The sequence below is a fragment of the Pimephales promelas genome, chromosome 2 (assembly GCF_988280905.1).
Source record: "Pimephales promelas chromosome 2, fPimPro1.hap1.1, whole genome shotgun sequence".
Taxonomy (NCBI): domain Eukaryota; kingdom Metazoa; phylum Chordata; class Actinopteri; order Cypriniformes; family Leuciscidae; genus Pimephales; species Pimephales promelas.
In genome coordinates this window covers 42,744,238-42,770,553 of record NC_142770.1, presented here as the reverse complement: position 1 = coordinate 42,770,553, position 26,316 = coordinate 42,744,238, and the positions used below count along the sequence as shown (strand labels likewise).

General features: G+C 44.5%; 2 protein-coding genes, 18 non-coding genes and 1 pseudogene across 20 annotated transcripts in view; 20 read left to right on the top strand and 1 right to left on the bottom strand.

Moving 5' to 3' along the window:
• The window catches only part of LOC120475645 (NLR family CARD domain-containing protein 3), a 297,421-nt gene that overhangs the window by 2,566 nt on the left and 268,539 nt on the right, over positions 1 to 26,316 (top strand). The window lies entirely within an intron of this gene.
• Positions 724 to 830, top strand: LOC148997523 (U6 spliceosomal RNA). The gene has a single exon (XR_016148146.1). It is a non-coding gene; the product is annotated as a U6 spliceosomal RNA (small nuclear RNA).
• Positions 1,594 to 1,700, top strand: LOC148997522 (U6 spliceosomal RNA). Its single transcript, XR_016148144.1, has one exon. It is a non-coding gene; the product is annotated as a U6 spliceosomal RNA (small nuclear RNA).
• On the top strand, positions 2,464 to 2,570 carry LOC148997521 (U6 spliceosomal RNA). The gene has a single exon (XR_016148242.1). It is a non-coding gene; the product is annotated as a U6 spliceosomal RNA (small nuclear RNA).
• LOC148997520 (U6 spliceosomal RNA) lies at positions 3,334 to 3,403 on the top strand (annotated as a pseudogene).
• Positions 5,537 to 26,316, bottom strand: part of LOC148997471 (uncharacterized) — a 51,046-nt gene continuing 30,266 nt past the window's right edge. The window contains exons 2-13 of the mRNA XM_089122491.1: positions 10,792 to 11,328; positions 10,509 to 10,705; positions 10,374 to 10,424; positions 10,116 to 10,198; positions 9,552 to 10,009; positions 8,711 to 9,029; positions 7,800 to 8,598; positions 7,460 to 7,678; positions 7,104 to 7,369; positions 6,755 to 7,011; positions 6,427 to 6,675; positions 5,537 to 6,349 (exon numbers count right to left, since the gene is read on the bottom strand). Of these exons, the coding sequence (XP_088978617.1) occupies positions 5,815 to 6,349; positions 6,427 to 6,675; positions 6,755 to 7,011; positions 7,104 to 7,369; positions 7,460 to 7,678; positions 7,800 to 8,598; positions 8,711 to 9,029; positions 9,552 to 10,009; positions 10,116 to 10,198; positions 10,374 to 10,424; positions 10,509 to 10,705; positions 10,792 to 11,327 (3,969 nt within the window). The 5' untranslated portion in view covers position 11,328 and the 3' untranslated portion in view covers positions 5,537 to 5,814. The remainder of the gene's footprint in view (positions 6,350 to 6,426; positions 6,676 to 6,754; positions 7,012 to 7,103; positions 7,370 to 7,459; positions 7,679 to 7,799; positions 8,599 to 8,710; positions 9,030 to 9,551; positions 10,010 to 10,115; positions 10,199 to 10,373; positions 10,425 to 10,508; positions 10,706 to 10,791; positions 11,329 to 26,316) is intronic.
• On the top strand, positions 13,632 to 13,738 carry LOC148997519 (U6 spliceosomal RNA). Its single transcript, XR_016148143.1, has one exon. It is a non-coding gene; the product is annotated as a U6 spliceosomal RNA (small nuclear RNA).
• Positions 14,502 to 14,608, top strand: LOC148997518 (U6 spliceosomal RNA). The gene has a single exon (XR_016148141.1). It is a non-coding gene; the product is annotated as a U6 spliceosomal RNA (small nuclear RNA).
• LOC148997517 (U6 spliceosomal RNA) lies at positions 15,372 to 15,478 on the top strand. Its single transcript, XR_016148135.1, has one exon. It is a non-coding gene; the product is annotated as a U6 spliceosomal RNA (small nuclear RNA).
• Positions 16,242 to 16,348, top strand: LOC148997516 (U6 spliceosomal RNA). The gene has a single exon (XR_016148206.1). It is a non-coding gene; the product is annotated as a U6 spliceosomal RNA (small nuclear RNA).
• On the top strand, positions 17,112 to 17,218 carry LOC148997515 (U6 spliceosomal RNA). Its single transcript, XR_016148130.1, has one exon. It is a non-coding gene; the product is annotated as a U6 spliceosomal RNA (small nuclear RNA).
• Positions 17,982 to 18,088, top strand: LOC148997514 (U6 spliceosomal RNA). Its single transcript, XR_016148129.1, has one exon. It is a non-coding gene; the product is annotated as a U6 spliceosomal RNA (small nuclear RNA).
• LOC148997513 (U6 spliceosomal RNA) lies at positions 19,190 to 19,296 on the top strand. The gene has a single exon (XR_016148127.1). It is a non-coding gene; the product is annotated as a U6 spliceosomal RNA (small nuclear RNA).
• LOC148997512 (U6 spliceosomal RNA) lies at positions 20,060 to 20,166 on the top strand. Its single transcript, XR_016148203.1, has one exon. It is a non-coding gene; the product is annotated as a U6 spliceosomal RNA (small nuclear RNA).
• On the top strand, positions 20,930 to 21,036 carry LOC148997511 (U6 spliceosomal RNA). Its single transcript, XR_016148126.1, has one exon. It is a non-coding gene; the product is annotated as a U6 spliceosomal RNA (small nuclear RNA).
• LOC148997510 (U6 spliceosomal RNA) lies at positions 21,800 to 21,906 on the top strand. Its single transcript, XR_016148122.1, has one exon. It is a non-coding gene; the product is annotated as a U6 spliceosomal RNA (small nuclear RNA).
• Positions 22,670 to 22,776, top strand: LOC148997509 (U6 spliceosomal RNA). Its single transcript, XR_016148201.1, has one exon. It is a non-coding gene; the product is annotated as a U6 spliceosomal RNA (small nuclear RNA).
• LOC148997508 (U6 spliceosomal RNA) lies at positions 23,540 to 23,646 on the top strand. Its single transcript, XR_016148119.1, has one exon. It is a non-coding gene; the product is annotated as a U6 spliceosomal RNA (small nuclear RNA).
• LOC148997507 (U6 spliceosomal RNA) lies at positions 24,410 to 24,516 on the top strand. Its single transcript, XR_016148117.1, has one exon. It is a non-coding gene; the product is annotated as a U6 spliceosomal RNA (small nuclear RNA).
• On the top strand, positions 25,280 to 25,386 carry LOC148997506 (U6 spliceosomal RNA). Its single transcript, XR_016148239.1, has one exon. It is a non-coding gene; the product is annotated as a U6 spliceosomal RNA (small nuclear RNA).
• On the top strand, positions 26,150 to 26,256 carry LOC148997505 (U6 spliceosomal RNA). The gene has a single exon (XR_016148111.1). It is a non-coding gene; the product is annotated as a U6 spliceosomal RNA (small nuclear RNA).

Below are 26,316 nucleotides of genomic sequence, written 5' to 3'. Positions count from 1 at the left end.
ACCTTCCTGCCACTTTTTATTTTCTTTCTTGATCTCTTGTGTCAAAAACTGGTGCATCTCCAATGTCTATAGGGCACTTTCAGTTTTCCAGCATAGTGTGTCCACTCCCTTTCTCAGCAGATGCCGACAGGGAACAGGGTTTGACCCCGTAGGCGATATCTTTTCCCTTCAAGGTTGAGTCACAGAACATCACTGGAACAGAACAATACATCCACACAAAGCAAACTTGAACTAATATCAACTTCTACTTATGATTAGTTTTGACAATTGCGTCATATAGTGACCAGCAGTGCTGTAACTACCTAAAGAGTTGCCTGCTTCACTGGACTTGATTCATACCTTTCTACCACTATTTAGTTTAATTCTTGATCTCTTGTGTCAAGAACTGGTGCATCTCCAATGTCAATAGGGCACTCTCAGTTTTCCAGCATAGTGTGTCCACTCCCTTTCTTCAGCAGATGCCGACAGGGAACAGGGTTTGACCCCATAGGCGATATCTTTTCCCTTCAAGGTTGTCCGCATAATCGGGTTTTCTACTTTCTGCCAACTCATTTCTTTCTCAAAAACCTGGAGTACACAGCCCATTCAGAGCTTGTAGTTTGGTACCATAGATAAGTCTTCCCAACCCATTCTTTCAGTAGATGGATCGCTTGCCCTACCACCTTGGTGATGGCTCGCTCGAACCAGAGGGGTACATATTGCTTGAGGGGGATGGTTGGCCTCGTGCTTGCTAAGGCAGCACATATACTAAAATTGGATCGATACAGAGAAGATTAGCATGGCCCCTGCGAAAGGATGACACGCAAATCCGTGAAGCGCTCCATATTTTTGGCAGCTGTGATCAAGCCTCCTTCACTGGACTTGATTCATACCTTACTGCCAGTTTTTATTTTCTTTCTTGATCTCTTGTGTCAAGAACTGGTGCATCTCCAGTTTCTATAGGGCACTCTCAGTTTTCCAGCATAGTGTGTCCACTCCCTTTCTCAGCAGATGCCGACAGGGAGCAAGGTTTGACCCCATAGGCGATATCTTTTCCCTTCAAGGTTGAGTCACAGAACATCACTGGAACAGAACAATACATCCACACAAAGCAAACTTGAACTAATATCAACTTCTACTTATGATTAGTTTTGACAATTGCGTCATATAGTGACCAGCAGTGCTGTAACTACCTAAAGAGTTGCCTGCTTCACTGGACTTGATTCATACATTTCTACCACTATTTAGTTTAATTCTTGATCTCTTGTGTCAAGAACTGGTGCATCTCCAATGTCAATAGGGCACTCTCAGCTTTCCAGCATAGTGTGTCCACTCCCTTTCTTCAGCAGATGCCGACAGGGAACAGGGTTTGACCCCATAGGCGATATCTTTTCCCTTCAAGGTTGTCCGCATTATCCGGTTTTCTACTTTCTGCCAACTCATTTCTTTCTCAAAAACCTGGAGTACACAGCCCATTCAGAGCTTGTAGTTTGGTACCATAGATAAGTCTGCCCAACCCATTCTTTCAGTAGAGGGATCGCTAGCCCTACCACCTTGGTGATGGCTCGCTCGAACCCGAGGGGTACATATTCCGTGAGCGAGACAGTTGGCCTCGTGCTTGCTAAGGCAGCACATATACTAAAATTGGATCGATACAGAGAAGATTAGCATGGCCCCTGCGAAAGGATGACACGCAAATCCGTGAAGCGCTCCATATTTTTGGCAGCTGTGATCAAGCCTCCTTCACTGGACTTGATTCATACCTTCCTGCCACTTTTTATTTTCTTTCTTGATCTCTTGTGTCAAGAACTGGTGTATCTCCAGTTTCTATAGGGCACTCTCAGTTTTCCAGCATAGTGTGTCCACTCCCTTTCTCAGCAGATGCCGACAGGGAGCAAGGTTTGACCCCATAGGCGATATCTTTTCCCTTCAAGGTTGAGTCACAGAACATCACTGGAACAGAACAATACATCCACACAAAGCAAACTTGAACTAATATCAACTTCTACTTATGATTAGTTTTGACAATTGCGTCATATAGTGACCAGCAGTGCTGTAACTACCTACAGAGTTGCCTGCTTCACTGGACTTGATTCATACCTTTCTACCACTATTTAGTTTAATTCTTGATCTCTTGTGTCAAGAACTGGTGCATCTCCAATGTCAATAGGGCACTCTCAGTTTTCCAGCATAGTGTGTCCACTCCCTTTCTTCAGCAGATGCCGACAGGGAACAGGGTTTGACCCCATAGGCGATATCTTTTCCCTTCAAGGTTGTCCGCATAATCGAGTTTTCTACTTTCTGCCAACTCATTTCTTTCTCAAAAACCTGGAGTACACAGCCCATTCAGAGCTTGTAGTTTGGTACCATAGATAAGTCTGCCCAACCCATTCTTTCAGTAGAGGGATCGCTTGCCCTACCACCTTGGTGATAGCTCGCTCGAACCCGAGGGGTACATATTCCGTGAGCGGGACGGTTGGCCTAGTGCTTGCTAAGGCAGAACATATACTAAAATTGGATCGATACAGAGAAGATTAGCATGGCCCCTGCGAAAGGATGACACGCAAATCCGTGAAGCGCTCCATATTTTTGGCAGCTGTGATCAAGCCTTCTTCACTGGACTTGATTCATACCTTCCTGCCACTTTTTATTTTCTTTCTTGATCTCTTGTGTCAAAAACTGGTGCATCTCCAATGTCTATAGGGCACTTTCAGTTTTCCAGCATAGTGTGTCCACTCCCTTTCTCAGCAGATGCCGACAGGGAACAGGGTTTGACCCCGTAGGCGATATCTTTTCCCTTCAAGGTTGAGTCACAGAACATCACTGGAACAGAACAATACATCCACACAAAGCAAACTTGAACTAATATCAACTTCTACTTATGATTAGTTTTGACAATTGCGTCATATAGTGACCAGCAGTGCTGTAACTACCTAAAGAGTTGCCTGCTTCACTGGACTTGATTCATACCTTTCTACCACTATTTAGTTTAATTCTTGATCTCTTGTGTCAAGAACTGGTGCATCTCCAATGTCAATAGGGCACTCTCAGTTTTCCAGCATAGTGTGTCCACTCCCTTTCTTCAGCAGATGCCGACAGGGAACAGGGTTTGACCCCATAGGCGATATCTTTTCCCTTCAAGGTTGTCCGCATAATCGGGTTTTCTACTTTCTGCCAACTCATTTCTTTCTCAAAAACCTGGAGTACACAGCCCATTCAGAGCTTGTAGTTTGGTACCATAGATAAGTCTTCCCAACCCATTCTTTCAGTAGATGGATCGCTTGCCCTACCACCTTGGTGATGGCTCGCTCGAACCAGAGGGGTACATATTGCTTGAGGGGGATGGTTGGCCTCGTGCTTGCTAAGGCAGCACATATACTAAAATTGGATCGATACAGAGAAGATTAGCATGGCCCCTGCGCAAAAGATCCCGGCCAATCTTCTCTGTTGGCCCACTTGTGCCCCCCTGCGCACCTGAGCCACACCCACTCACCTGAGTATAAATGTTGGGGCCCCACTGTGTGATATATTGACCAGTTTGATTCTGTGAAAGAGATTTCTAGAAAACGGTTAGAAAATGCCTAGAAAACCAGGATGGCCTCCAGTCCTTCCAAAACAAGAGCAGCTACGGAGGGAGAAGTTTCGGCAGAAACTTGAAGCAGACTTTTCCAACACTGTCTTGCGTGTCTGTAAGGCAGAAAAGGAGAAGCGTCTGTTAAAGTTCTCCAAGCCCTACTGGCCTCCAGTAATTTCCTCTGAGGAAAGTGAGAGACGGAGGCTTTTCAGGGAGAGCCTGGATGGATCCACCCCATCCAAAAGCAAGCAGTGGCCTCCACAGATGAGACGACTGAAAGTGTCGGGTAAGATCTTTAAACTATACATCAATGTAAAAGAATGAAATCATATCAAATGCAACAAATGTCTAAAATAACTTTTTTTTTTTTTTGTCTTTACAGTTCCTCCATGCGCTTCACTGGCCGTGCTCCCTCCTCCATCAGCTGTGGCTGAGGCGGCCCTTAAACGGGTGCCGAGGGCCACAGCCTGGAGAAGGAAGAAGAGGGCAAAGGAAGACCTCAAGGCCTTAAAGCAGGGCAAAGCCACTGCCAGGCGACGGGATCCAAGAGGGTTTCCCTGCAGGCTGTGTGGGAAGCCCAAGCGTTTGGAGTTTGGGCACAGCTTTTACCGTGGCAAAAGCTTCTGTGCCACTTCTACTGGGAAGACAGCCTCTCAATGGCTGTCTGAACAGAAAAGGATTGCGGCTGCGGACAATGTCAGGGATGTGCCCAGGACAACGGCATGGAGGAGAAAGAAGAAAGAAGAGGCCATTTCCCTAGGCCTGCCCCAGAAAAGGCCAAAAAAGTGCACTCCGATAACTTGCAGTCTGTGCCAGCAGCCTAAAACTAAGGAGTATGGACACTCACGCTATGCTGGGAAAGCCTTTTGCAGCTCATACGAGGGGAAAAGTGTGGAACTTTGGCTGGCGGAGCAGCGGGCACTTGCTCCAATTGAGTAGAATTGTTTAAATTTATTTTTGTTTATTCTTTCTTTTGAAAAATTATTTTAATATTTGTATTTGTTTGCATTCATCTATTTTTATCCTTTATTTATCTATTTGTCTTTATTTTTTATCTATTTATTTCTTTAACTTTTTTGCACTCTTGTTAATTTGTTCTGTTTTAATATTTGCCTTTTGTTTACATTTATTTTTTTATAGTTCCAGTGTGAACTATTGAATAAAAAAATAAAATAAAAACCCAGACTTGTTGCGTTTGACTCTGAGATGTATTTAGGGAAACAAAATGCTAACGAATAATTTAAATGAATCAAAAGCTTCACAAATAAAATAAATGGGTAAGACAATTAACATGATTTTAATTAACACAAAAATGGTTCTAAAATAATGAAAAGTCTTTTAGGACTGTTAACATGGACTTTGTGAAGACAAATTAAGGTTCTAAAATAAAGAAGTAGTTTACGACTGTTTAATGACCATTATGAGAGCAAATAAGTGTTCTAAAATAAAGAACAAGCATTTAAGACTATTAATATGAACTTTGTGAAGGGAGATTCTGAAATAGAGAACTGTTACATGGTTTTTATGCACAAATAAATGTATTTTATTTGCACAAATAAATGTGCAAAAGTTAAAAAAAAATAAATAAGAATTTAGCCAAATTTACATGTCTTTCATGAAGGCAGATAAACCTTAGATAGGGGTTTGTTATATTACCATTGCATTTATGAGGCAAATAAATGTTCTCAAATGGAAGAACAGTCATTAAATGTTCTTAAATAATAATTAATGACAATTTATATAACTGTTATGTAATTTAAGCATTTAAACATTTTGAAATAAAGAACGATCATATTGGAATAATTACATGTTTTTTTTATTAAATGTGAAAAATTTCTTAATAGAAATAAACAAATGACATTCAGTTATTTACATCAAAGGATATTTATAAAGAAATAGTTTTAACAACAAAGGATATTTACAAATAAATAGTTATTTAAAATGAAGGATATTTACAACTATATCGTTATTTACAATGAAGGATATTTGTGTTATTTACAATTAAGGATAGCTACAAATAAATTGTTATTTACAATGAAGGATATTTTTGTTATTTACAATGAAGGATATCTACAAATAAATTGTTATTTAAAAATGAAGGATATTTACAAATAAATTGTTATTTAAAAATGAAGGATATTTACAAATAAATCGTTATTTACAATGAAGGATATTTACAAATAAATTGTTTTTTAAAAATGAAAGATATTTACAAATAAATAGTTATTTACATCAAAAGATATTTACAAATAAACAGTTATTTACGGATTTTCTTCATTTTTCCTCTCCTGCAGCCACTCTTCCACAGTCTTTCCCTCTGCTGTGGCACAGAAGAAGTAGCTGCCCACCCTGGTGTGCCCAAACTCTTTTTTTCTGAGCTGCCCACATCGACTGCATGTGTACTGTTTTCGCACATGTTGCTGTGGAGGGGGCAGCCCTTGTTTCTTGGCTAAAAACTCCTCAGCCTTCCTCTTCCTCCACAAAGTTGTTCTACTCAAAGACGGTGGAGCAGAGAGGGAGGCTGACGGTGGAGCGGAGAGGGAGGCTGACGGTGGAGCGGAGAGTGCGGGTGCTGATGCTGGGGGAGGATGGTGCTGCCCTCGCCGTATGGCCTGACCTGACAGGTCAGGGTTTACAACAAAGGGGAAAGGTGGAAGTGCTGATTGAGCTGCCGAGGGCACTGACACCTTCTGCTTGGCTACAGGAAGAGCGGTGTGAGACACCATGCTGATCTGAGGCAAGGGCACACTCAGAGCCAGCACGTCTGCTTCCAGCTTCTTCCTGTAGTTGTTGTACCTGTTTAAAATGGCACAATTAATAGGATGAACAGAATATAAGAATTGTAAAATCCCTTTTATAGCTGGTTTACTTACCAGACAGAAAGCGTCCGCTGATTGACCTCGAACAGCTGAATCCTTGCCCGTCCCCTCAGTGCTGGGCAGTTCCCCACCAGCCTCCGTATGGCCTGGTAGTCATGTAGAATGGCAGCCCAGCGGTTCAGTGAAACACCCCACTTCACCTTCCCCGCTGGATGAATGGAGCAGAGCTCCAGACATACTGCCTCCACAATCCTACAAATATTGGGCCATTGGGCAGGACCCGACCCCTGCCCCAGCATACACCTGTAAAATAAAATACGTGAATTATAAAGCATATAGTCATTTCTATTATTAAAGCTCTTTATGCAACTATTTAACTTACCGCTTGAGGCTCTCCTTTCCATGGCAGGTGGAGGTTTTGGAGTGGGTGGCCTTGAACCTGCCTTGTAAGAGTCTCTCCTTGTGTCTCGGCGGATAGGAAACACCTTTTTTGTCACTGTCTGGCAGTCTGTCCCACAGCCGAACAATTTCAGTGGCTTCCCTATCTGAGACACAAGGCTTTTCTCTCAGCTCGACAAGGTATCTGGCCAGGTCCACCACTCTATCAAAACCTGGTGTCCCGTCTGGTCCTCTGCACACCTAAACAAGAAAAAAAAGAAGAAATTAGTGGACGGATAAAAAAAAGTCCTCCACATGATGACATGGCAAGGGATGCCTGCCTGTATACGTACATCTCCCTGGGGCTCAGGTGGCAGGTCCTGGGAGGACTGAGAAGGCGATGCTGAATCCCGAGACAAGCGTACAGCTTCCTGGGTGGACACTAAGGAAAGAGGGGAGATGGTGTGGTCCTGCTCCTCTGCCTCATCCCCAAATCCCTCATCCTCTGCCTCCCCCAAGTCATCTGTGATTCTGACCGGGGCATCTGGGTCCCGCCCATAGTCCTCCCTGAACTCCCAGGACTGCTGCGAGCACAGATACTCCACCCCAATGAGCTCACCTGACAAAAATAAAATTAAATAGAAAACAAGGTTTTAAACACATGTGCATTACAAATAAAACAACACAGCATGGCATTATAGACACATACCTGTGTACTGTCCTGGCTTTGAATGGTCTTGTACAAGACTACAGCCAAGAAGACGCTGACTGAGCTCATTGAGGCTGTGCTGGAGCGAGGCACTGTAGCAGCGCAGGGACGACGGGGCCTCGTCCGTGACGGCAGCAGCAGCAGCAGCGCGGTCCTCGTTCCACCGCTCCAAACCCTCAAGCAGATAAGCCTGGAAATTTTCCAGGTTAGCGCTTGTTCCTGATTAAAAAACAAACAAACAAACATTAACACTAATTTATAATTACAAAAGAGATGAAACAGACCATCAAAAAAAAAAAAAAAAACAACACACATTCAAGGTGATTGTGTGTAATCTTACCGGGTATGAAGCGGTTGAGGTGGTTGTGGAAGGACTCCAGGGAAGTGGAACCCCGAGCGCAGCGGTAGACAGGAAGTATGATCCCTCCCTTCGTCGTACTTCCTGTCTGGGTGTACAGCTGCACACCGGGGGGGTCCTGGATGCAGGGAAGGTGGCGTCTTTGGGTGTCCCAGATGACGTCCATCCTCTCCTTGTCCACCAAGGGGATGCCCATGGTTTCCCTGGCGTCCATGAAGGCCTCGAGCAACGCGCCAATCAGCTGCTCCGTCTCCTCCATGCCACGTGTGGAGCGGCGACAGTGCAGCGCCAGCTGTCTGGAGGTGAGCATGCTGGTTAGCTGGTCATCAGTGAGGCCTCTGATGCCCTGCTGTTGCTCCAGCTCCCGCATTCTGGCCTCCCTCAGCAGAGCCACATCTCCCTCGTCCCAGACAAAAATGCATGCGGACAGCTTTGCCATGAACAGACCGTAGAGTGGGTGGCTGTCCGTGTGCAGACCTGCGGCGAAGCGCCGCATGAAGTGCCACACATCTAGACGGACCACCATGTCACTCCAGCCGCTGAACATGGCACCTGCTCTGGAGGTCCCCACAGAAGAGCAGCAGTCTCTGTCCACATACAAGAGTGTTGGGGGAGTGACTCCAGCCGCCTCGTACCTATTCACCAGGCCAGTGGTCATAGGCAGCAGTCCCTGGCCCTCATGTGAGGTGAGCACAGACATGAGGACCTGTCCGTGCTCATTGCCCACATTGGTGACCCAGGCTGCGGTCCCAGCTGCAGCTCCCGCCAGTTTTTTGGCCACCTATTGTTGAAAAACAGAAAATTCAGTACAGATAAACAAAAAAATATATAATGTATATATACATTATATATATAATAAATAAATATATATATATATATTAAAAATATGTTACCTTTTTTGTGGAGTCCATCTTCAGGATGGACCCAAAGACAGAGGTGACCCTGGCTTTGAGCTCACCATACCGGGACCGGATATCCTCTGCATGGACAGAGAGGAGCCACTGGGCGGTCGGTACAGGCGGCTTGGGTGGTGGAGGTGAGATGGGCTGCGTGGTGGTACCCCGGAACCGGTCACACACAGAGAGGTATCGCAGGGACCTCTCCATCCATTCCTCACTATGCAGTTCACACAGCTTGTGATACAGCATAGAGACGCTGTTGCCGAGAGAGCGCTCTCTCATTAACTTCGCCACATGCAGATCACAAGAGAACCTGTAAAACACACAGACAAAGGCAAACTTTATTAAAGTTCCTTTAAAGTGTTCTTTCTTTATAAATAAAAAAATGTGTGATGTTTCCCATACAAAAAGATAAAAAAAAAACTGTACAGACTTTGATATTGTTTCAAGTCTGGTTCAAGGTTAAGCAAGGCTCAATGGGGGGTCGTTAACACATCTTGAAAAGAACCTCAGCCGTCAGGCTAGGTGTCTCAAGGTGTTGGAATGCTATTGTTCTGAGTTTGACACCTTTGAAAGGTCAAGCAAAGATCAGTTGGGGTGGGTCGTTCACACATTTTGTGTAGAACCTTGACTGGCAGACAGAGTGTCTTTTGAAAAACTACAAAAGCAAGATAGTGCTTGTTTTGTGTACAAATGGCGTGAAATTAATTTTAAAAGGACTAACAAAAATATTATTTTTAAGTTGTTTAAGTTACATTATTACCATTACAGCCCAGTTAAAGGTGTAACATGTTAGTAGTTAATTGCACCTGAAATAAAATTTTTCATGACTCACCGGTAAGTGAGGATGGCTGGGAACATCCTGCGGTGAGCCGGGTCCAGCTGGTCCAGGATGTCGTACGACCACGCAGCCAGCTTCTTGTGGCAGCGCTGACACTCCAGGTATTCTGTTGCCAGAAAATACCAGCCGTGTAAATTCAGCACCCGCCTCACTGTCTTGTAGAGCCCACAGGATGTCAGTCGCTGACCAGACCGTCTGCAGTCTGGCGAGCTGCAGATGAGCTTGTAGGACCACATCCTGTAGGGCATCCACAAACACAGCGGCCAGGTGAAGAACACGTCCGGCGACGCTGGAGGCTGATGATACTGCAGGCGTGGCTGGGGAGGGTACCACCACATCTGCAGATTATCAATCAGCGCTGCCCTTCCACCCTGGCGCCGGAAGAGGGAGCGGCCGATCCACTCCTGCTGTTCTTCTGGAAGGGAGTGCTTCCAGGCCTCAGGAAGAACAACCTATACACACACAACAATAAAAATAAAATGAGTAAAACACACACACATATATATACATACATTAATTTATAATATATATGCAAACTGCTGGTATGAAAAACTGTACCTCAGAAGCCGCTGACACCAGCCTTTGAGCGGCTCTTTGCTCCAAGCGAGGTGAGCGGATCGGCGCTGGAGGTGGTGGAAGTACTGTGAAGAACACATCGTTTTAATTTTGTAATTAGTACTAATGGTTTAATAATTTGAAGACATTTGTGGTTACATAACAATTCTATTCGATGTTAGTAAATGTATTTGTGATCACATATGATCGGGTGAGTATCTTTTCCATTTTTTTACACACAAAACCAAACAAAACACTCACCCTGTGGCTCCACCTCCATGGCTGAAGCCAGCAGATCTTCATCTGTTGGCTCTGAGGGCAGACAAATTGCAATGTTATTCATAATTCTATTAGAGCATCCATAGATTTACACCACTTATAGATCTAAAAACTCACCGTGTGCTGTGGCTGGCTGGGAATGGGAGCTTTGGGTGGGAGGAGGAGAAGCCAAACGTGAAGGATGCGGGACAGCAGGCTGGGACGCAGAAGATGATTTCTTTTTCCTCTGCTGGTCCCTCAGCAAGATGTATTTCTTCAAGCCATCCATCTTGCTGCCTGCATTGGTGCCCTTTTTCCGGATGAACTCCACGTAGCTACATAAGACACACAATAGTGTACGTGATAAGAGCAAAATAAATACAAAACAGCAATACAATTAACAAGCAGAAGCACATATTACCTTTTCCTCTCCCTGTCCTTGGCCTCATAGAGCTCCTTGAAGGTGCTCTTCTTGTGGACCCCAAAGCCCACCAGACAGTCACCCTCACAGCCAGGTAAAGTGCCCTCTCTCTGCCTGCGCACTTTGATGGCTTCTGCCACCCTCTCAAATGTGCAGGCATATTTGAGAAAGGCATCCTTATTGGCCATGAGGGCACCTCTGTCTAGCCTGCCAGCCTCGCGCTCCCGCTGATGCCCAGACAGGACCATGAGGGAGTAGCCAAGGTCATTTTCTAGCATCCATTTGAAGGGTTTCCCTCTGTATTGACCAAACTGGATGGCACTTTGACTAGCCACCAGCAGGTCATCAAAGGGATTCCCTCCACCTTGGATGACCCTGACCTTGGCCTCCCCCAGCACAGCCTCAGGGTACTTCGGAACAAAGGGTACCCCTTTAGCCACTTGAGAAAGGTGAACTTTCTCCACCGTGGCTGCCTGCTTGGAAGGCCTCAGCACCAGCTCTCCAGCCTCCACACGCAGGTTGGGTGTGCTTTCCATTCTGCAACAGTAAAGCAAATACAAACAATTGACAGAAAACCCCATACACAAAATAAAAATTCATGGAAAAATGTACATTAACTAAATCAATCGGTGGCATTAGTGCACTTTTTTTTTTCTTTTTAGTTATATCTTTTTATTATTTTAAATGTATTTCGTTTTCTTTTTTCATAGTTGTTAATTATTCTGATCATAAAACTGACATAAAGTGAGTAAAGAAACGAACAAAAACGAAAAAAAAAAGAACACTCAAAGCTGTTAATTATTCTGATCATAAAACTGACATAAAGTGAGCAAAGAAACGAACAAAAACGAACACTCATGAGAAGAATTCATATATATATATATATATATATATTAAAGAAGTGGATTTACTGGTCATAAAAATAACGAATGAAACTGCACTCTTTACCGAATTAAGTTGTTAGTCTCCTGCCTCTTATGCATGCATTGCTTATAGTTAAAATAAAGAAAATCAGCACATTTAGTGACAGTCGACAAAAATCATGAATGAAACTATCCCGAATTATAAGATTTAGGCGGGCAAATGTCATCGCAAGTTTATGAACTGCTCGATATATTAATTGTTAGCCCGTTTTTCCCCTCCCGCCTCTTATGCATGCATTGCTTATAGTTAAAATAAAGAAAATCAGCACATTTAGTGACAGTCGACAAAAATCATGAACGAAACTATCCCGAATTATAAGATTTAGGCGGGCAAATGTCATCGCAAGTTTATGAACTGCTCGATATATTAATTGTTAGCCCGTTTTTCCCCTCCCGCCTCTTATGCATGCATTTCTTATAGTTAAAATAAAGAAAATCAGCACATTTAGTGACAGTCGACAAAAATCATGAACGAAACTAGCCCGAATTATAAGATTTAGGCGGGCAAACTATGAACTGATCGATATATTAATTGTTAGCCCGTTTTCTCCCCTCCCGCCTCTTATGCATGATGTACACTTTGATAAAATGCCTATCATATGCTTATTTTAAACATGAGATAGTAAAAATATGCTAACTTACGTGCTCAACGAAAAAATGCGGGTTAGCAAAAAGGCAAAAAGAAAAAAAAAAGCAAAAAGGCAAAAAACAAGACTGCAAAAAGGCAAAAAAAGACCGCAAAAGGACCAAAAAAGACCGCAAAAAAGGCAGTTGTGTCGTTTTTAAAAAAACGTTTGTGTTGAAGGTTATGATAAATTCAGTAAAATAGCAAGGGAGCGTTAATTCGGGGTGAATAGTGATTTTGACAAGCGCGAATGACGTCTGATTTCGCCGACTCCACGCGCCCTGCATGGCCTCGGCCAATAGGAGCCCGAGGCGGGCTCCCGGCCAATGCGAGGAACGAGCGCCTCTGCAACAATTCGTCGGCCGGCCAATGAGACGAGGGGAGCAGAGGCGGGACTTGGTGAAACAATTCGTCCCTGGGCCAATCGGTGAGCCGAGCGCGGTGAAACAATTTGCAACAATTCACCCGAAGATTCGTTTCGCCATAGCGAAAGGATGACACGCAAATCCGTGAAGCGCTCCATATTTTTGGCAGCTGTGATCAAGCCTCCTTCACTGGACTTGATTCATACCTTCCTGCCAGTTTTTATTTTCTTTCTTGATCTCTTGTGTCAAGAACTGGTGTATCTCCAGTTTCTATAGGGTACTCTCAGTTTTCCAGCATAGTGTGTCCACTCCCTTTCTCAGCAGATGCCGACAGGGAGCAAGGTTTGACCCCATAGGCGATATCTTTTCCCTTCAAGGTTGAGTCACAGAACATCACTGGAACAGAACAATACATCCACACAGAGCAAACTTGAACTAATATCAACTTCTACTTCTGATTAGTTTTGACAATTGCGTCATATAGTGACCAGCAGTGCTGTAACTACCTAAAGAGTTGCCTGCTTCACTGGACTTGATTTATACCTTTCTACCACTATTTAGTTTAATTCTTGATCTCTTGTGTCAAGAACTGATGCATCTCCAATGTCAATAGGGCACTCTCAGTTTTCCAGCATAGTGTGTCCACTCCCTTTCTTCAGCAGATGCCGACAGGGAACAGGGTTTGACCCCATAGGCGATATCTTTTCCCTTCAAGTTTGTCCGCATTATCCGGTTTTCTACTTTCTGCCAACTCATTTCTTTCTCAAAAACCTGGAGTACACAGCCCATTCAGAGCTTGTGGTTTGGTACCATAGATAAGTCTGCCCAACCCATTCTTTCAGTAGATGGATCGCTTGCCCTACCACCTTGGTAATGGCTCGCTCAAACCCGAGGGGTACATATTCCGTGAGCGGGACAGTTGGCCTCGTGCTTGCTAAGGCAGCACATATACTAAAATTGGATCGATACAGAGAAGATTAGCATGGCCCCTGCGAAAGGATGACACGCAAATCCGTGAAGCGCTCCATATTTTTGGCAGCTGTGATCAAGCCTTCTTCACTGGACTTGATTCATACCTTCCTGCCACTTTTTATTTTCTTTCTTGATCTCTTGTGTCAAAAACTGGTGCATCTCCAATGTCTATAGGGCACTTTCAGTTTTCCAGCATAGTGTGTCCACTCCCTTTCTCAGCAGATGCCGACAGGGAGCAAGGTTTGACCCCATAGGCGATATCTTTTCCCTTCAAGGTTGAGTCACAGAACATCACTGGAACAGAACAATACATCCACACAAAGCAAACTTGAACTAATATCAACTTCTACTTATGATTAGTTTTGACAATTGCGTCATATAGTGACCAGCAGTGCTGTAACTACCTAAAGAGTTGCCTGCTTCACTGGACTTGATTCATACATTTCTACCACTATTTAGTTTAATTCTTGATCTCTTGTGTCAAGAACTGGTGCATCTCCAATGTCAATAGGGCACTCTCAGCTTTCCAGCATAGTGTGTCCACTCCCTTTCTTCAGCAGATGCCGACAGGGAACAGGGTTTGACCCCATAGGCGATATCTTTTCCCTTCAAGGTTGTCCGCATTATCCGGTTTTCTACTTTCTGCCAACTCATTTCTTTCTCAAAAACCTGGAGTACACAGCCCATTCAGAGCTTGTAGTTTGGTACCATAGATAAGTCTGCCCAACCCATTCTTTCAGTAGAGGGATCGCTAGCCCTACCACCTTGGTGATGGCTCGCTCGAACCCGAGGGGTACATATTCCGTGAGCGAGACAGTTGGCCTCGTGCTTGCTAAGGCAGCACATATACTAAAATTGGATCGATACAGAGAAGATTAGCATGGCCCCTGCGAAAGGATGACACGCAAATCCGTGAAGCGCTCCATATTTTTGGCAGCTGTGATCAAGCCTCCTTCACTGGACTTGATTCATACCTTCCTGCCACTTTTTATTTTCTTTCTTGATCTCTTGTGTCAAGAACTGGTGTATCTCCAGTTTCTATAGGGCACTCTCAGTTTTCCAGCATAGTGTGTCCACTCCCTTTCTCAGCAGATGCCGACAGGGAGCAAGGTTTGACCCCATAGGCGATATCTTTTCCCTTCAAGGTTGAGTCACAGAACATCACTGGAACAGAACAATACATCCACACAAAGCAAACTTGAACTAATATCAACTTCTACTTATGATTAGTTTTGACAATTGCGTCATATAGTGACCAGCAGTGCTGTAACTACCTAAAGAGTTGCCTGCTTCACTGGACTTGATTCATACCTTTCTACCACTATTTAGTTTAATTCTTGATCTCTTGTGTCAAGAACTGGTGCATCTCCAATGTCAATAGGGCACTCTCAGCTTTCCAGCATAGTGTGTCCACTCCCTTTCTTCAGCAGATGCCGACAGGGAACAGGGTTTGACCCCATAGGCGATATCTTTTCCCTTCAAGGTTGTCCGCATTATCCGGTTTTCTACTTTCTGCCAACTCATTTCTTTCTCAAAAACCTGGAGTACACAGCCCATTCAGAGCTTGTAGTTTGGTACCATAGATAAGTCTGCCCAACCCATTCTTTCAGTAGAGGGATCGCTAGCCCTACCACCTTGGTGATGGCTCGCTCGAACCCGAGGGGTACATATTCCGTGAGCGAGACAGTTGGCCTCGTGCTTGCTAAGGCAGCACATATACTAAAATTGGATCGATACAGAGAAGATTAGCATGGCCCCTGCGAAAGGATGACACGCAAATCCGTGAAGCGCTCCATATTTTTGGCAGCTGTGATCAAGCCTCCTTCACTGGACTTGATTCATACCTTCCTGCCACTTTTTATTTTCTTTCTTGATCTCTTGTGTCAAGAACTGGTGTATCTCCAGTTTCTATAGGGCACTCTCAGTTTTCCAGCATAGTGTGTCCACTCCCTTTCTCAGCAGATGCCGACAGGGAGCAAGGTTTGACCCCATAGGCGATATCTTTTCCCTTCAAGGTTGAGTCACAGAACATCACTGGAACAGAACAATACATCCACACAAAGCAAACTTGAACTAATATCAACTTCTACTTATGATTAGTTTTGACAATTGCGTCATATAGTGACCAGCAGTGCTGTAACTACCTACAGAGTTGCCTGCTTCACTGGACTTGATTCATACCTTTCTACCACTATTTAGTTTAATTCTTGATCTCTTGTGTCAAGAACTGGTGCATCTCCAATGTCAATAGGGCACTCTCAGTTTTCCAGCATAGTGTGTCCACTCCCTTTCTTCAGCAGATGCCGACAGGGAACAGGGTTTGACCCCATAGGCGATATCTTTTCCCTTCAAGGTTGTCCGCATAATCGAGTTTTCTACTTTCTGCCAACTCATTTCTTTCTCAAAAACCTGGAGTACACAGCCCATTCAGAGCTTGTAGTTTGGTACCATAGATAAGTCTGCCCAACCCATTCTTTCAGTAGAGGGATCGCTTGCCCTACCACCTTGGTGATAGCTCGCTCGAACCCGAGGGGTACATATTCCGTGAGCGGGACGGTTGGCCTCGTGCTTGCTAAGGCAGAACATATACTAAAATTGGATCGATACAGAGAAGATTAGCATGGCCCCTGCGAAAGGATGACACGCAAATCCGTGAAGCGCTCCATATTTTTGGCAGCTGTGATCAAGCCTTCTTCACTGGACTTGATTCATACCTTCCTGCCACTTTTTATTTTCTTTCTTGATCTCTTGTGTCAAAAACTGGTGCATCTCCAATGTCTATAGGGCACTTTCAGTTTTCCAGCATAGTGTGTCCACTCCCTTTCTCAGCAGATGCCGACAGGGAACAGGGTTTGACCCCGTAGGCGATATCTTTTCCCTTCAAGGTTGAGTCACAGAACATCACTGGAACAGAACAATACATCCACACAAAGCAAACTTGAACTAATATCAACTTCTACTTATGATTAGTTTTGACAATTGCGTCATATAGTGACCAGCAGTGCTGTAACTACCTAAAGAGTTGCCTGCTTCACTGGACTTGATTCATACCTTTCTACCACTATTTAGTTTAATTCTTGATCTCTTGTGTCAAGAACTGGTGCATCTCCAATGTCAATAGGGCACTCTCAGTTTTCCAGCATAGTGTGTCCACTCCCTTTCTTCAGCAGATGCCGACAGGGAACAGGGTTTGACCCCATAGGCGATATCTTTTCCCTTCAAGGTTGTCCGCATAATCGGGTTTTCTACTTTCTGCCAACTCATTTCTTTCTCAAAAACCTGGAGTACACAGCCCATTCAGAGCTTGTAGTTTGGTACCATAGATAAGTCTTCCCAACCCATTCTTTCAGTAGATGGATCGCTTGCCCTACCACCTTGGTGATGGCTCGCTCGAACCAGAGGGGTACATATTGCTTGAGGGGGATGGTTGGCCTCGTGCTTGCTAAGGCAGCACATATACTAAAATTGGATCGATACAGAGAAGATTAGCATGGCCCCTGCGAAAGGATGACACGCAAATCCGTGAAGCGCTCCATATTTTTGGCAGCTGTGATCAAGCCTCCTTCACTGGACTTGATTCATACCTTACTGCCAGTTTTTATTTTCTTTCTTGATCTCTTGTGTCAAGAACTGGTGCATCTCCAGTTTCTATAGGGCACTCTCAGTTTTCCAGCATAGTGTGTCCACTCCCTTTCTCAGCAGATGCCGACAGGGAGCAAGGTTTGACCCCATAGGCGATATCTTTTCCCTTCAAGGTTGAGTCACAGAACATCACTGGAACAGAACAATACATCCACACAAAGCAAACTTGAACTAATATCAACTTCTACTTATGATTAGTTTTGACAATTGCGTCATATAGTGACCAGCAGTGCTGTAACTACCTAAAGAGTTGCCTGCTTCACTGGACTTGATTCATACATTTCTACCACTATTTAGTTTAATTCTTGATCTCTTGTGTCAAGAACTGGTGCATCTCCAATGTCAATAGGGCACTCTCAGCTTTCCAGCATAGTGTGTCCACTCCCTTTCTTCAGCAGATGCCGACAGGGAACAGGGTTTGACCCCATAGGCGATATCTTTTCCCTTCAAGGTTGTCCGCATTATCCGGTTTTCTACTTTCTGCCAACTCATTTCTTTCTCAAAAACCTGGAGTACACAGCCCATTCAGAGCTTGTAGTTTGGTACCATAGATAAGTCTGCCCAACCCATTCTTTCAGTAGAGGGATCGCTAGCCCTACCACCTTGGTGATGGCTCGCTCGAACCCGAGGGGTACATATTCCGTGAGCGAGACAGTTGGCCTCGTGCTTGCTAAGGCAGCACATATACTAAAATTGGATCGATACAGAGAAGATTAGCATGGCCCCTGCGAAAGGATGACACGCAAATCCGTGAAGCGCTCCATATTTTTGGCAGCTGTGATCAAGCCTCCTTCACTAGACTTGATTCATACCTTCCTGCCACTTTTTATTTTCTTTCTTGATCTCTTGTGTCAAGAACTGGTGTATCTCCAGTTTCTATAGGGCACTCTCAGTTTTCCAGCATAGTGTGTCCACTCCCTTTCTCAGCAGATGCCGACAGGGAGCAAGGTTTGACCCCATAGGCGATATCTTTTCCCTTCAAGGTTGAGTCACAGAACATCACTGGAACAGAACAATACATCCACACAAAGCAAACTTGAACTAATATCAACTTCTACTTATGATTAGTTTTGACAATTGCGTCATATAGTGACCAGCAGTGCTGTAACTACCTACAGAGTTGCCTGCTTCACTGGACTTGATTCATACCTTTCTACCACTATTTAGTTTAATTCTTGATCTCTTGTGTCAAGAACTGGTGCATCTCCAATGTCAATAGGGCACTCTCAGTTTTCCAGCATAGTGTGTCCACTCCCTTTCTTCAGCAGATGCCGACAGGGAACAGGGTTTGACCCCATAGGCGATATCTTTTCCCTTCAAGGTTGAGTCACAGAACATCACTGGAACAGAACAATACATCCACACAGAGCAAACTTGAACTAATATCAACTTCTACTTCTGATTAGTTTTGACAATTGCGTCATATAGTGACCAGCAGTGCTGTAACTACCTAAAGAGTTGCCTGCTTCACTGGACTTGATTTATACCTTTCTACCACTATTTAGTTTAATTCTTGATCTCTTGTGTCAAGAACTGATGCATCTCCAATGTCAATAGGGCACTCTCAGTTTTCCAGCATAGTGTGTCCACTCCCTTTCTTCAGCAGATGCCGACAGGGAACAGGGTTTGACCCCATAGGCGATATCTTTTCCCTTCAAGTTTGTCCGCATTATCCGGTTTTCTACTTTCTGCCAACTCATTTCTTTCTCAAAAACCTGGAGTACACAGCCCATTCAGAGCTTGTGGTTTGGTACCATAGATAAGTCTGCCCAACCCATTCTTTCAGTAGATGGATCGCTTGCCCTACCACCTTGGTGATGGCTCGCTCGAACCCGAGGGGTACATATTCCGTGAGCGGGACAGTTGGCCTCGTGCTTGCTAAGGCAGCACATATACTAAAATTGGATCGATACAGAGAAGATTAGCATGGCCCCTGCGAAAGGATGACACGCAAATCCGTGAAGCGCTCCATATTTTTGGCAGCTGTGATCAAGCCTCCTTCACTGGACTTGATTCATACCTTCCTGCCACTTTTTATTTTCTTTCTTGATCTCTTGTGTCAAAAACTGGTGCATCTCCAATGTCTATAGGGCACTTTCAGTTTTCCAGCATAGTGTGTCCACTCCCTTTCTCAGCAGATGCCGACAGGGAACAGGGTTTGACCCCGTAGGCGATATCTTTTCCCTTCAAGGTTGAGTCACAGAACATCACTGGAACAGAACAATACATCCACACAAAGCAAACTTGAACTAATATCAACTTCTACTTATGATTAGTTTTGACAATTGCGTCATATAGTGACCAGCAGTGCTGTAACTACCTAGAGAGTTGCCTGCTTCACTGGACTTGATTCATACCTTTCTACCACTATTTAGTTTAATTCTTGATCTCTTGTGTCAAGAACTGGTGCATCTCCAATGTCAATAGGGCACTCTCAGTTTTGCAGCATAGTGTGTCCACTCCCTTTCTTCAGCAGATGCCGACAGGGAACAGGGTTTGACCCCATAGGCGATATCTTTTCCCTTCAAGGTTGTCCGCATAATCGAGTTTTCTACTTTCTGCCAACTCATTTCTTTCTCAAAAACCTGGAGTACACAGCCCATTCAGAGCTTGTAGTTTGGTACCATAGATAAGTCTGCCCAACCCATTCTTTCAGTAGAGGGATCGCTTGCCCTACCACCTTGGTGATAGCTCGCTCGAACCCGAGGGGTACATATTCCGTGAGCGGGACGGTTGGCCTCGTGCTTGCTAAGGCAGAACATATACTAAAATTGGATCGATACAGAGAAGATTAGCATGGCCCCTGCGAAAGGATGACACGCAAATCCGTGAAGCGCTCCATATTTTTGGCAGCTGTGATCAAGCCTTCTTCACTGGACTTGATTCATACCTTCCTGCCACTTTTTATTTTCTTTCTTGATCTCTTGTGTCAAAAACTGGTGCATCTCCAATGTCTATAGGGCACTTTCAGTTTTCCAGCATAGTGTGTCCACTCCCTTTCTCAGCAGATGCCGACAGGGAACAGGGTTTGACCCCGTAGGCGATATCTTTTCCCTTCAAGGTTGAGTCACAGAACATCACTGGAACAGAACAATACATCCACACAAAGCAAACTTGAACTAATATCAACTTCTACTTATGATTAGTTTTGACAATTGCGTCATATAGTGACCAGCAGTGCTGTAACTACCTAAAGAGTTGCCTGCTTCACTGGACTTGATTCATACCTTTCTACCACTATTTAGTTTAATTCTTGATCTCTTGTGTCAAGAACTGGTGCATCTCCAATGTCAATAGGGCACTCTCAGTTTTCCAGCATAGTGTGTCCACTCCCTTTCTTCAGCAGATGCCGACAGGGAACAGGGTTTGACCCCATAGGCGATATCTTTTCCCTTCAAGGTTGTCCGCATAATCGGGTTTTCTACTTTCTGCCAACTCATTTCTTTCTCAAAAACCTGGAGTACACAGCCCATTCAGAGCTTGTAGTTTGGTACCATAGATAAGTCTTCCCAACCCATTCTTTCAGTAGATGGATCGCTTGCCCTACCACCTTGGTGATGGCTCGCTCGAACCAGAGGGGTACATATTGCTTGAGGGGGATGGTTGGCCTCGTGCTTGCTAAGGCAGCACATATACTAAAATTGGATCGATACAGAGAAGATTAGCATGGCCCCTGCGAAAGGATGACACGCAAATCCGTGAAGCGCTCCATATTTTTGGCAGCTGTGATCAAGCCTCCTTCACTGGACTTGATTCATACCTTACTGCCAGTTTTTATTTTCTTTCTTGATCTCTTGTGTCAAGAACTGGTGCATCTCCAGTTTCTATAGGGCACTCTCAGTTTTCCAGCATAGTGTGTCCACTCCCTTTCTCAGCAGATGCCGACAGGGAGCAAGGTTTGACCCCATAGGCGATATCTTTTCCCTTCAAGGTTGAGTCACAGAACATCACTGGAACAGAACAATACATCCACACAAAGCAAACTTGAACTAATATCAACTTCTACTTATGATTAGTTTTGACAATTGCGTCATATAGTGACCAGCAGTGCTGTAACTACCTAAAGAGTTGCCTGCTTCACTGGACTTGATTCATACATTTCTACCACTATTTAGTTTAATTCTTGATCTCTTGTGTCAAGAACTGGTGCATCTCCAATGTCAATAGGGCACTCTCAGCTTTCCAGCATAGTGTGTCCACTCCCTTTCTTCAGCAGATGCCGACAGGGAACAGGGTTTGACCCCATAGGCGATATCTTTTCCCTTCAAGGTTGTCCGCATTATCCGGTTTTCTACTTTCTGCCAACTCATTTCTTTCTCAAAAACCTGGAGTACACAGCCCATTCAGAGCTTGTAGTTTGGTACCATAGATAAGTCTGCCCAACCCATTCTTTCAGTAGAGGGATCGCTAGCCCTACCACCTTGGTGATGGCTCGCTCGAACCCGAGGGGTACATATTCCGTGAGCGAGACAGTTGGCCTCGTGCTTGCTAAGGCAGCACATATACTAAAATTGGATCGATACAGAGAAGATTAGCATGGCCCCTGCGAAAGGATGACACGCAAATCCGTGAAGCGCTCCATATTTTTGGCAGCTGTGATCAAGCCTCCTTCACTGGACTTGATTCATACCTTCCTGCCACTTTTTATTTTCTTTCTTGATCTCTTGTGTCAAGAACTGGTGTATCTCCAGTTTCTATAGGGCACTCTCAGTTTTCCAGCATAGTGTGTCCACTCCCTTTCTCAGCAGATGCCGACAGGGAGCAAGGTTTGACCCCATAGGCGATATCTTTTCCCTTCAAGGTTGAGTCACAGAACATCACTGGAACAGAACAATACATCCACACAAAGCAAACTTGAACTAATATCAACTTCTACTTATGATTAGTTTTGACAATTGCGTCATATAGTGACCAGCAGTGCTGTAACTACCTACAGAGTTGCCTGCTTCACTGGACTTGATTCATACCTTTCTACCACTATTTAGTTTAATTCTTGATCTCTTGTGTCAAGAACTGGTGCATCTCCAATGTCAATAGGGCACTCTCAGTTTTCCAGCATAGTGTGTCCACTCCCTTTCTTCAGCAGATGCCGACAGGGAACAGGGTTTGACCCCATAGGCGATATCTTTTCCCTTCAAGGTTGTCCGCATAATCGAGTTTTCTACTTTCTGCCAACTCATTTCTTTCTCAAAAACCTGGAGTACACAGCCCATTCAGAGCTTGTAGTTTGGTACCATAGATAAGTCTGCCCAACCCATTCTTTCAGTAGAGGGATCGCTTGCCCTACCACCTTGGTGATAGCTCGCTCGAACCCGAGGGGTACATATTCCGTGAGCGGGACGGTTGGCCTCGTGCTTGCTAAGGCAGAACATATACTAAAATTGGATCGATACAGAGAAGATTAGCATGGCCCCTGCGAAAGGATGACACGCAAATCCGTGAAGCGCTCCATATTTTTGGCAGCTGTGATCAAGCCTTCTTCACTGGACTTGATTCATACCTTCCTGCCACTTTTTATTTTCTTTCTTGATCTCTTGTGTCAAAAACTGGTGCATCTCCAATGTCTATAGGGCACTTTCAGTTTTCCAGCATAGTGTGTCCACTCCCTTTCTCAGCAGATGCCGACAGGGAACAGGGTTTGACCCCGTAGGCGATATCTTTTCCCTTCAAGGTTGAGTCACAGAACATCACTGGAACAGAACAATACATCCACACAAAGCAAACTTGAACTAATATCAACTTCTACTTATGATTAGTTTTGACAATTGCGTCATATAGTGACCAGCAGTGCTGTAACTACCTAAAGAGTTGCCTGCTTCACTGGACTTGATTCATACCTTTCTACCACTATTTAGTTTAATTCTTGATCTCTTGTGTCAAGAACTGGTGCATCTCCAATGTCAATAGGGCACTCTCAGTTTTCCAGCATAGTGTGTCCACTCCCTTTCTTCAGCAGATGCCGACAGGGAACAGGGTTTGACCCCATAGGCGATATCTTTTCCCTTCAAGGTTGTCCGCATAATCGGGTTTTCTACTTTCTGCCAACTCATTTCTTTCTCAAAAACCTGGAGTACACAGCCCATTCAGAGCTTGTAGTTTGGTACCATAGATAAGTCTTCCCAACCCATTCTTTCAGTAGATGGATCGCTTGCCCTACCACCTTGGTGATGGCTCGCTCGAACCAGAGGGGTACATATTGCTTGAGGGGGATGGTTGGCCTCGTGCTTGCTAAGGCAGCACATATACTAAAATTGGATCGATACAGAGAAGATTAGCATGGCCCCTGCGAAAGGATGACACGCAAATCCGTGAAGCGCTCCATATTTTTGGCAGCTGTGATCAAGCCTCCTTCACTGGACTTGATTCATACCTTACTGCCAGTTTTTATTTTCTTTCTTGATCTCTTGTGTCAAGAACTGGTGCATCTCCAGTTTCTATAGGGCACTCTCAGTTTTCCAGCATAGTGTGTCCACTCCCTTTCTCAGCAGATGCCGACAGGGAGCAAGGTTTGACCCCATAGGCGATATCTTTTCCCTTCAAGGTTGAGTCACAGAACATCACTGGAACAGAACAATACATCCACACAAAGCAAACTTGAACTAATATCAACTTCTACTTATGATTAGTTTTGACAATTGCGTCATATAGTGACCAGCAGTGCTGTAACTACCTAAAGAGTTGCCTGCTTCACTGGACTTGATTCATACATTTCTACCACTATTTAGTTTAATTCTTGATCTCTTGTGTCAAGAACTGGTGCATCTCCAATGTCAATAGGGCACTCTCAGCTTTCCAGCATAGTGTGTCCACTCCCTTTCTTCAGCAGATGCCGACAGGGAACAGGGTTTGACCCCATAGGCGATATCTTTTCCCTTCAAGGTTGTCCGCATTATCCGGTTTTCTACTTTCTGCCAACTCATTTCTTTCTCAAAAACCTGGAGTACACAGCCCATTCAGAGCTTGTAGTTTGGTACCATAGATAAGTCTGCCCAACCCATTCTTTCAGTAGAGGGATCGCTAGCCCTACCACCTTGGTGATGGCTCGCTCGAACCCGAGGGGTACATATTCCGTGAGCGAGACAGTTGGCCTCGTGCTTGCTAAGGCAGCACATATACTAAAATTGGATCGATACAGAGAAGATTAGCATGGCCCCTGCGAAAGGATGACACGCAAATCCGTGAAGCGCTCCATATTTTTGGCAGCTGTGATCAAGCCTCCTTCACTGGACTTGATTCATACCTTCCTGCCACTTTTTATTTTCTTTCTTGATCTCTTGTGTCAAGAACTGGTGTATCTCCAGTTTCTATAGGGCACTCTCAGTTTTCCAGCATAGTGTGTCCACTCCCTTTCTCAGCAGATGCCGACAGGGAGCAAGGTTTGACCCCATAGGCGATATCTTTTCCCTTCAAGGTTGAGTCACAGAACATCACTGGAACAGAACAATACATCCACACAAAGCAAACTTGAACTAATATCAACTTCTACTTATGATTAGTTTTGACAATTGCGTCATATAGTGACCAGCAGTGCTGTAACTACCTACAGAGTTGCCTGCTTCACTGGACTTGATTCATACCTTTCTACCACTATTTAGTTTAATTCTTGATCTCTTGTGTCAAGAACTGGTGCATCTCCAATGTCAATAGGGCACTCTCAGTTTTCCAGCATAGTGTGTCCACTCCCTTTCTTCAGCAGATGCCGACAGGGAACAGGGTTTGACCCCATAGGCGATATCTTTTCCCTTCAAGGTTGTCCGCATAATCGAGTTTTCTACTTTCTGCCAACTCATTTCTTTCTCAAAAACCTGGAGTACACAGCCCATTCAGAGCTTGTAGTTTGGTACCATAGATAAGTCTGCCCAACCCATTCTTTCAGTAGAGGGATCGCTTGCCCTACCACCTTGGTGATAGCTCGCTCGAACCCGAGGGGTACATATTCCGTGAGCGGGACGGTTGGCCTAGTGCTTGCTAAGGCAGAACATATACTAAAATTGGATCGATACAGAGAAGATTAGCATGGCCCCTGCGAAAGGATGACACGCAAATCCGTGAAGCGCTCCATATTTTTGGCAGCTGTGATCAAGCCTTCTTCACTGGACTTGATTCATACCTTCCTGCCACTTTTTATTTTCTTTCTTGATCTCTTGTGTCAAAAACTGGTGCATCTCCAATGTCTATAGGGCACTTTCAGTTTTCCAGCATAGTGTGTCCACTCCCTTTCTCAGCAGATGCCGACAGGGAACAGGGTTTGACCCCGTAGGCGATATCTTTTCCCTTCAAGGTTGAGTCACAGAACATCACTGGAACAGAACAATACATCCACACAAAGCAAACTTGAACTAATATCAACTTCTACTTATGATTAGTTTTGACAATTGCGTCATATAGTGACCAGCAGTGCTGTAACTACCTAAAGAGTTGCCTGCTTCACTGGACTTGATTCATACCTTTCTACCACTATTTAGTTTAATTCTTGATCTCTTGTGTCAAGAACTGGTGCATCTCCAATGTCAATAGGGCACTCTCAGTTTTCCAGCATAGTGTGTCCACTCCCTTTCTTCAGCAGATGCCGACAGGGAACAGGGTTTGACCCCATAGGCGATATCTTTTCCCTTCAAGGTTGTCCGCATAATCGGGTTTTCTACTTTCTGCCAACTCATTTCTTTCTCAAAAACCTGGAGTACACAGCCCATTCAGAGCTTGTAGTTTGGTACCATAGATAAGTCTTCCCAACCCATTCTTTCAGTAGATGGATCGCTTGCCCTACCACCTTGGTGATGGCTCGCTCGAACCAGAGGGGTACATATTGCTTGAGGGGGATGGTTGGCCTCGTGCTTGCTAAGGCAGCACATATACTAAAATTGGATCGATACAGAGAAGATTAGCATGGCCCCTGCGAAAGGATGACACGCAAATCCGTGAAGCGCTCCATATTTTTGGCAGCTGTGATCAAGCCTCCTTCACTGGACTTGATTCATACCTTCCTGCCAGTTTTTAT